Source organism: Oppia nitens, unplaced genomic scaffold, assembly GCF_028296485.1.
Source record: "Oppia nitens isolate AA-2021 unplaced genomic scaffold, nextdenovo-longstitch-racon4-pilon3 scaffold2_pilon_pilon_pilon, whole genome shotgun sequence".
Lineage (NCBI taxonomy): Eukaryota > Metazoa > Arthropoda > Arachnida > Sarcoptiformes > Oppiidae > Oppia > Oppia nitens.
This window is the reverse complement of record NW_026533210.1, coordinates 4645401-4655841: the sequence shown is the minus strand read 5'-3', so window position 1 is coordinate 4655841 and position 10441 is coordinate 4645401. Positions and strand designations below refer to the sequence as shown.

At 27.5% G+C, this 10441-nt stretch overlaps 3 protein-coding genes across 3 annotated transcripts; 1 reads left to right on the top strand and 2 right to left on the bottom strand.

Moving 5' to 3' along the window:
* Positions 1 to 4816: 4816 nt before the first annotated feature.
* Positions 4817 to 5861, bottom strand: LOC128955445 (L-xylulose reductase-like). Its single transcript, XM_054301117.1, has 3 exons — positions 5345 to 5861; positions 5144 to 5250; positions 4817 to 5053 (listed from the first exon to the last, which is right to left on the bottom strand). Exons 1-3 carry the CDS (start codon positions 5807 to 5809, stop codon positions 4834 to 4836), a joined length of 792 nt encoding a protein of 263 aa, XP_054157092.1. The 5' UTR covers positions 5810 to 5861; the 3' UTR covers positions 4817 to 4833.
* A 350-nt stretch (positions 5862 to 6211) lies between these two features.
* On the bottom strand, positions 6212 to 7160 carry LOC128955762 (3-oxoacyl-[acyl-carrier-protein] reductase FabG-like). Its single transcript, XM_054301437.1, has 3 exons — positions 6708 to 7160; positions 6528 to 6601; positions 6212 to 6437 (listed from the first exon to the last, which is right to left on the bottom strand). The coding sequence occupies exons 1-3, from the start codon at positions 7158 to 7160 to the stop codon at positions 6212 to 6214; spliced, it is 753 nt and encodes a 250-aa protein (XP_054157412.1).
* Positions 7161 to 8062: 902 nt separating this feature from the next.
* Positions 8063 to 10113, top strand: LOC128954878 (alpha-L-fucosidase-like). Its single transcript, XM_054300483.1, has 9 exons — positions 8063 to 8262; positions 8353 to 8493; positions 8587 to 8708; positions 8784 to 8911; positions 8995 to 9128; positions 9205 to 9242; positions 9324 to 9516; positions 9581 to 9751; positions 9829 to 10113. Exons 1-9 carry the CDS (start codon positions 8063 to 8065, stop codon positions 10073 to 10075), a joined length of 1374 nt encoding a protein of 457 aa, XP_054156458.1. The 3' UTR covers positions 10076 to 10113.
* Positions 10114 to 10441: the final 328 nt, after the last annotated feature.

Sequence of the window (10441 nt, the reverse complement as noted above, 5' to 3'; positions counted from 1 at the left end):
ACCATTTCTTTGCCAATTTTGATGTGTGCTTTGGGTCGTTGTCCGCTTGAAATAAAAAATCATCGCTTATTTGTAGATCTCTGGCACTCTGAAGCAAATGTGGGGTCAAAATATCGTTAACGTAAATGTAGCGGTCCATAGTTGATGGAATTTCGACCAAATGGCCAACTCCCTGGCCTGTCATACACCCCCATACCATAACTGATTTCGAGTGCTTCACAGTTGGACATATATTATCAGGATTAATGCTTTCGCCTCTCTTTTTAAACACTCGTTGGCGACGTTTAGTACTAATAATCTCAAATTTTGACTCATCTGACCACAAGACCTTCCTCCAGTATGACATAGGCATCCGGATGTACTTTCGTGCAAAGTCTAATCGTTTTCTCTGATTTGTTAGGCTTATCATTGGACGTCTTCGCGCAATACCACTGTAATAACCCATTTCTTGAATCCGGTGTCTAATAGTGTTTCGGTGACACAAAATGTTTCTGGCGGCCAACTCTTCCTTAATCTCATCGGTGGTCAACTTCTTATTTTTTGCCACAATTCGACTCAATATCCTGTCCTGTTTAGCACTGGTACATCTTTTTCGACCACTTCTTGCGAGATTTCTAACTGTCCCGTACTTTTCGACTTTCTTTACAATTGATCGGACAGTATTATCAGTTGTTGTAAACAGTTCCGCTATTTTTGCGTATGACTTTCCGGTGCTGACTCTCATATCATACATTTGTTGGCGAATTGCATCTGAAAATTCTTGTATTTTAACCATTTTTATGATAATCACTGCATTTACTGTTTATTTACGTGTATTCAAATTAATAACAATGCATTGGAATCAATTGGTCCCAACAATGTGTCTGAAATCACGCGCGTTTTAAAAACACGAAAATAATTTTTGTACCTAAATTATTAACACCTATAACTTTACCTTGATATATTTTGTTATTTAAACCATTGTTTTGACCATCTAGTATATCAATTTAATTGTGATTTATTACTCTATTATTTGATATCAAATTTGTTTATTTAAGTTAAAAAATAAAAAAGTTATTAAAGTTTAAAGTTAATGATATCAATATTTTTACGATACGAAATTAGATTATGTTTTTAGTGTACATGAATGAGTTTAAAAATTCCGAGTTTGTAGTCAATTATGTGGACTCATGGATTGAAAACAGTCGACTATATCTACAAATGGAGTTATGTTCACAAAGTCTACGAAATATTATTGATTTGAAAAAAGAGATTTTTATGGAAAGAGAGGAAAATGAATGCATATATTTGATCGACTATTTTATATCGTATCATATGTTTAAAGAACTGATACAATGTGTCCAATATCTACATAATCTGAAACCTCCAGTTATCCATCGCGATCTCAAACCGCTTAATATATTAATTAGCGATAGTTTGGCAAACAATAGACTAATAAAACTTTGTGATTTTGGGCTACTTGTTGAGCATTACGGTCCCAATCATAATCATTCAGCGGCCACCGGCACTGTTATGTATATGGCACCCGAAGTTAGAGTTGGCGGAAGATATAGTACTAAAGCTGATATCTATAGCCTGTTTCTTATCGGACAAGAAATATTTCAATTGGATATTAATAAACCGTTTGAGTAAGTCATCAATTTATTTAATATACTATAAATCTATAATAAAATTCAAACAAAATAAAACAATATTAGATTTACAAATATTTTTTTTAAAAATAATACAAAAAAAAATTATAATCAATGTTTGTTTTTTTCTTTAGTTCAAATAGTTTGATACTACGAAAAAAATTGCCCATGCTAAAAAATTTATTTAAATCAATGTGCAAAATAACAATCGATAAAAGATTGACATGCAATGAGATACTGGCAATATATCATCAAATTGAAATTGATCTTGGTTATTTCATAAAACACGATCAGTTAGTTGAATATATGTTGGATTGTATCAAAACAAGTGAAATGAATAGACGTTTAAATCTATACAAACAATCGATTCAAAACATACCGATTCCCGATCATAGACTATTACAATACAACTTTTTCTATCAATATTTTTGTAACAAATTAGTTCAACAATCAAATGAGAAACATATTTATTTGTATATATAAACTTAATTTAATTAAAATGTATTAAAAAATAATTTATATCAATATTTTAATTTAAATTACTAAAAATATCTATTTATTTATAAAAATATATATATATTTACTTAATTATGAGTCATTTATGACTATATAATCAAACATTATGTAATTATACGATATTTAGATAATAAAGTTATTAAAGCTTATTAATTATTTATAATATTTTTTAATATTATTAGATATTTAGATAATTATTTTTTAATATTTATATATAATATATATACAATATATATATATAATTTAAATGATTTATTATTATAATAAATTGCATAAACTCATTAATATTTTATTTGTTTTTAAAAAAGTTTAAGTTAAATTAAACAAAATATAATTATAGATAATTATTTTTGATTTAATGATTCATTGGATGTATTGATATTCTACAATGTTTTTAATTAACTTGAAAAAATAATTTTTATTTTATTTTCTAATTACTTTTGATATTATTTACCTATTAATGACATGAATTCATAAAATAATATTTTAATTATTATTCATATATTATATAAATATGCATCAAATGTACTGTAGATATATTTCAAAAATTGTTGTTTACCTTTGAAATAATAAATCAATATATTATCAAAAATTATAATATATTTGAAATTAAAACTTTGAATCCCTTTCTACAGTACTGTATATTAACTGTTAACAGTTAACTGTTTACATCAATACAAGTAAACGTTTTATCCTAAATGTTGATTTATTTAATTTAATCATATAATCATAATTTCTAAAGTAGTACATAAGCATTAATCTAATATAAAAATTAAAAAAATGTTTTAATAAAAATATTGATTATAAATTATAATAATGTATGTAATCTATACAGTATTTATGCAAATAATTATCGTGTTATGATACTATATATTAATATTATAGTTCAATGTAACTATAAATAGTAATAACATATATATATTTTTTATATTAAATCATTAATATTGTCATTTAAATATGTCATAAATAATAATAAATAAAAATAAAATCATTAATTAAATTCATCTATGAAATTATTAAAATTTATTGTTATGTATAAAAACATTAAAATGCACCCAACATTAATTCTATCTCAAATATAAAATTTTTAAATATATAATTCATTAGATTTTATTTTATATTATTGCCAAATAAAATAATATGACTATTTTTCATCTTATATTATAATAAGATATTTTAGACAACTGATTATTTTAATTAATTGCTTAAACTTATTGAAGTTAACTAATTATTTTAAATATAAATAACAAAAAAAAATATTGAATCTCTATTTATTAATATTAATTATATTATAAAAATATATTTCTCAAAATGACATCTGAATATATTTTTAATAACTTAGAAATATTTCTATTAAAACAATGTGTAATTCATCGGACAGTAGATGATTATGTCGAACATAAAAGACATGTTTTACGCGAGTTTTATAACATTTTTGTCAAATTTATGGTATTTGTAGTATTTTTAAGATTTTTAATTTCATCGATTGCTAACCGACCACAAGTCTGGGCACTGGTAGCCGATGGCTCATATTTATTGGGCAATTCTAAACTTATATCCGCATCATTTAGTGACTGTGCTCTGGTTATGTGTCTCATTGGTATTACCTATCAATATCATGAATTGAAAAATCAATGGTATATTTTGGACTTTATTTACGATTATAAACACAGCAAATTGAAATTAGCTTTAAATAAAAAACACGAAAAACAATTTAATATGTATTTAGTATTTTTAGTTAAATACTATTTGAATCAAACCTATTGGGCACAGTTAGCTTTGGTCTTTTTCTATATGTTATATCCACTGGTTATTGCATATATGGATCCCACATCTGGATTCACTATTTTAGGCATAATGTTTGGTATGTTAACCAACTATTTCTGGGCCCAACAATTGGCTTCACTGGCTATCTGTGGTGTTGTGCTCTGGTTTATGATATGCTGTTATTTGAAATATAAATTTATTGAAGTTCACAATACAATAGTTAACGCTATTAATACTGATAATTATAAAGATCTAAACCAAGCAATTATTGAACATAATATGTTATGCAATTTGGTTGTTAAATATAATCACACCTATAAATATGTATTATTCATATTGTATTATATGTCGGTTCCTGGTTTTGAATTGATTTTATTTTTAATATTTGATGAAAATTCAACACCAGTGTCACGATTGGTATTGAGCGCTGCATTTGTTATATTATTTAGCGTATTATTTATGATAAATATGATGTCCACTTGGCTATCGACTTACGCCCACAAACCATACATTCAACTTTTCAGGGCTTTTGCTAGGAATTCATATTCACTGAAAAATAAATATAAATTATTGCTATTTGTTGAACATTTAACCGAACCGGAGATTGGTTTCTATTGTCTTAATATATTTTCAATGAATAACTTGGAGTTTACATATTTTGCTGTTAACTTTGTTGCCAATCATTTATTAATTTTAATTAATTTAATGTATTTTTAATAAATTATATCATGATATTTAAAAATTATAATATATTACTTCACTTATTACTTGTATAATCATTCAAATATATATATACTTTATTTGTTATAAAATTGTAATATATTTAAGTTTTTTTTAAATTGTAAATAATTTTCTATCTTAACAATATATGTAATAATATAATATAAGATAACATTTAATTCATAGGATATTAATTAGATTATTTGGAAGCGTTTAGTGATCCGCCGTCGGACACAAAGTTGATTCCCGTAACAAATGAGGCCTCGTTTGAGGCCAAAAATAGTACGGCGTTTGCAATATCAATGGATTCACCGACTCGTCTGACGGGATAAGTTGTCGCCAATTCATTATACCTTTTATTTGCTTCTTCATCGGTTAGGCCAACAATTTGCAAAAAATTTGTCCGCACAGCAGCCGGACTATCAAAAAATTTAGATAAATTAATAATTTTATTTTATAATTTTTAGAAATTATTGCTCAATAAAAATGTATTTAAATATTTCAATTACTTTACTATATTAACTCTTATGCCTTTAGGTCCCAACTCAAGTGCCAAACATCGGGAAAACATATCGAGTGCTGCTTTGGACATACAGTATAAAAATGATGAACCAAACTATAACATTAGACATATGAAAATACAGATATTATAGATATTATGTTAAATTTAGTATATTTTCAATAATAATGATATATTTATTAATACAAACCGGTTTAATGCCGGCAACGCTTGAAATGTTAATTATATTGCCTTTAGTTTTCTCCAAATGTTCGACACATAAGTGACACAAATAGATAACTGCTTTCAGATTAGTATTCATTAGCTGATCATATTTGCTGAGAATCTGTGGATCATTGATAGGACATCTCAGACCATACCCGGCATTATTGACCAAAACATCTAACTGTTTAAATGTCGTAATAGTTTCGGCAACAAGTCGTCGACAGTCCTCCTCTTTGCTGACGTCGGCCACCACTACTAGAGGTGTCTGACCATTAGGTGAGACCTGTTGACACTCTTTGGCTACTTTTGTCAGATTTTCACCATTTCTACCGGTAATCACTACATGAGCACCTGCTCTGGCAAACTCTACTGCAATGACTGCACCGATACCACTACTGGAACCGCTAACCAAAACTACTTTATTGCTGTAATTCCATCCACGAGACGACATATTTAATTATTTTCTAAAATATTTTAAAATTAATAATAATAACTTTATATATGCTGTAAAGTAAAATAACATATGTTTTGCTTTTTATACAATTTTATACAATATTTTTTAAATACACTTTAAGTGCACTTTTTAATAAATGATTGTAAATAATAATAATAATTGATAACTTTTGATAACATTTGCACTAACCAAGGTTATTAATAATTTATATTATATATTTATAGTATGCATACAATATATTTATTTTAAACAAATAACATGATAATTTTTGTATAAACAGTTAAATATAATATATATAAGGTTAAATAAGATTATAATTTTAAATATTGAATATTTAAAGTTATATTTATACTTTGAGTAAATAATTATGAATCTTATTATTATAAATTTATTATATATCTAATTAACTGATCCCAATTGATCGCCGCCGTCAACAAACATATTACAACCGGTAATAAAGGAGCACAAGTGGTCAGAAGCCAAAAATAAAACTGCATTAGCCGTGTCCTCGGGTGTACCGCACCGTTGAAGCGGTAGTTTACGGCCGCCTTCATCAAAGGCCCGATCAATATATTCTTTCGGTAAACCCATAGCTATAGCGATGTTTGTCTTAACAGATGCCGGACTGTATGTGCATTAAAAAAAATTTTAAATATTAAATATCTATGATTTATTCTTTTTAAATATTTATAAAAATATTTAAAATGATAATTACTTGACTGAGTTAACCCGTATCTGTTTGGAGGCCAACTCCAGTGACAAACATTTAGTTAGCATATCTACCGCACACTTTGACATATTATAAATCATGCAATTATTGAACTAAAATAATAAATAAAAATAGCGAAGAAAACTATAAATAAAATTTCGTATAAATAATAAAAATAATTCATACAATCTTACGACTGGCGACACTCGATATATTGATTATATTGCCTCTAGTTTTGATCAAATGTTCAACACTTAGATGAGATAAATAAATAATTGCTTTAAGATTTATGTCCATAACTTTGTCATATTTATCCAAAATATCTTTGTCTTCAATTGTCGATAGCATACCAATGCCGGCATTATTGATCAATATATCTAACCGTCCAAACGCTTCTATAGTCATATCTATTATTCGTTGGCATTGATCGGGTTGTGCTATATCGCAGACCACTTCAAGTGGTCTGAGGCCAGTAGGAGAGCACAGTTGGCATTGATTGGCAACATCGGCCACTTTGTCTTTTTCTAAGCCGTGCACTACTACATGTGCTCCGGCATTGGAAAATTTAAGAGCAATACCAGTGCCGATACCACTGCTCGAACCGGTGATAATAACTACTTTTCCCACAAATTTAGACATTTTTAAACATCTAAACAAAATTTATTATAAATAATGAATTTTGAAAAATTTATATCTGTATTTATTAACATTTATAATCGTTTTTATAATTTTGGGAGCATTTGCACTAAAAAACTTAATTATTTGTTTATATTATTTATTTAGTTATCAATACATTTTTATAAAATGATGTGCATATTTTACAATTATTAATGTACTGTATATGTAGTTAAAATTTAATTTAACAATAACTTTAATAATATATTTTTACAAAAAAAAACATGGGTTATAAACATATCAGCTCTCAAATTTTATTAATAAAATTATAAATATTTATGCAAAAAATTTATTTGTTGTATTTGTTGATTGTAATATAGATAACGTTTCTTGAGGCTCTATAAGTTTAATACATTATAATATACTGTATACGTGTTTTATAGTATGTAGTGTATAAAGTATTTAAGTAATAATAATTATTTTATAATATTTTTAGTATTTAAATAAAAATAATTAATAATATTTATTTTCTTATATCATTACTACTAATATACTGTATTTTATACATAAATAAAAAATATATTTATGTAATCAGAAACTTTTGTACTTAAAAATAATAAACTTTTTAGTAGTTATTGTTTTACACAAATTATTGTTCAATTTTCTATCTATTTCAATATAAATATAACTTATACTAAGATATAATGGATTTAAGGACACTTGAATCAAAATAATATTAATATTGATTAATTAAGATATATATAATAAATAGTTTATTAGTCATTAATATATCAAATTTGATAATGTCTTAAATAACATTTTAATTTGACATTATGTCTATAAAAAAATTATATAAATATTACTGTATTTGATAACTATAAATATTAATCATAATTGTATTTATAGTTTATTTGTTTTTTGCTAATATGAAATTATTAACAATTTTGTTATTTAATTTAGTTAATGTATTGTTTATTAGCAACACATTATCCGTAACAAAATATGAGCCCAACTGGACATCGCTTGACTCGCGACCACTTCCCGATTGGTTTGACGACCAGAAAATCGGTATTTTCCTACATTGGGGTGTATTTTCAGTGCCGTCACATATAAATGCCTGGTTTTGGTTAGTATTATACAATAGATTCTGACATTTTTTTTATAGTATTGTAATGACAATCTGTATTAATATCTATTTTTTAATATACAAATTCAGGTACAGTTGGAAACACGACAAAAGTCAAGCGTTCATTGATTTTATGACCAAAAACTATAGGCCAGACTTTACGTACGCCGACTTTGCCCATCAGTTTAGCGCCGAGTTTTATGACCCGTCCCGTTGGGCACAGATATTCAAGTAGGTGCCACCTACCTATTTTTTGCTATTGCATTTAATATGGTGTTATACAGTATAAAATTATGGCATTTTTTTCTATCTTTCTCTCAACAGAGCATCGGGTGCCAAATATGTGGTGCTTACCAGTAAACATCACGAAGGATATACATTATGGCCGTCAAAAGTGTCGTTTAATTGGAACGCCAAAGATGTCGGACCTAATCGTGATTTGTTGGGTAAAAGTGATGATTATTTTGTCGTCTAAATACAGTTTATTAAACAACAGTATATTTTTGTTATCTTAATATTAGGTGATTTAGCAATAGCCGTACGAAAAGCTAACATCAGATTTGGTGTCTATCATTCACTGTATGAATGGTTTAATCCATTGTATTTGGAGGACAAGGCTAACAATTGGACAACAAATAGATTTGTTACTGTAAATGCTATTTATATCTATTTACCATAATTTTAATTATTTACAATAATATATATAATATTTGTATATATAAAAAAAATTAGCACAAAACAATGCCTGAATTAAAGGAATTGGTGAACTTGTATGAACCGGACGTTATTTGGTCCGATGGGGACTGGGAGGCACCCGATAGCTATTGGCAAAGTACAGATTTTTTAGCATGGCTTTATAATGATAGGTAACAGTATTTTATATATATCAGTAAACTATTTAAAAATAATAAATTTTGATAAAAATAATTTTTATTTTATTAGTCCAATTAAAGATAAAGTGGTTACCAATGATAGGTGGGGTATGTAATATTCAATAATAATAATAACATTATTTTAAGATATATTATAATAAAAATTATTACACAATACATTATATATAGGTGCGGGCATATCCTGCAAACACGGCGGCTATTTTAGTTGTGCCGACCGCTACAATCCGGGAACACTACAACCGCGCAAATGGGAAAACGCTATGACTATTGACCGAAACGCGTGGACCTATAGACGCGAGGCTCAACTCCAAGACTTTTTGACACCCCATGAGTTGATTGCAACTATTGTCCAGACAGTCAGGTAATGCAATATAATGTGATTATTAATAAAATATTTTAGTTAATTATCCCATAATATATTATAGTTGCGGTGGAAATATTCTGGTAAATGTCGGTCCAACACATGATGGACGCATAGCACCCATATTTGAGGAACGCCTACAACAAATGGGTCAATGGCTTTCAATTAACGGTGAAGCCATATACGGTTCTAAGATATGGATACATCAAAACGATACTATTACTCATAATATTTGGTAAACCATTTGCCAAAACTTTATATATTATATAATATCAAATTTAAGACATAAAACTTAGATTTTCTATTACTTAGGTATACAACTAATAGCAACAAAACAGCTGTTTATGCAGTTGTATTGGATTGGCCTCAAACTGGACAAGTAGTGTTAGGTTCTGTCAAATATAGCACTGTTAGCTCTGTTACAATGCTGGGCACTACTACAGGTGCATTGAATTATAGTGAGGACAGCAAAACTGGCTCAACTCGGGTCACATTTCCTGTAGTCAATCCTGAAAGTGGCCTACTCTGGGCTTATGTATTGAAAATTATAGCTAATTGAAAACTAAGTTAGTTTTAAATATTAATTAAATAAAAAATTGCACTCAACTTGTTTTTTTGTTGTTAATAAACATATAATTAAATATCAAAATTAAATTTTATTTTTCAAAAAATATATCTTTTTAATTATGAACTAAATAAACATTAATTGTAATCACACGTAACGGTCCACCAATTGTAGGTACTGGTGCTGGGGATGCAGACACCAAGGGGTGAATGTCAGATACAAATTTAGGTGTGTCTGCATATGAAGACTCGGTTAGTGTGGGTATGGTTTGTACGTACACACGAGGAACACCAACTATTTCAGGTGATGGACTAAAATCAATAGGTATTTCTGGCGATCTAAAAACAGGCGATTCGGTTG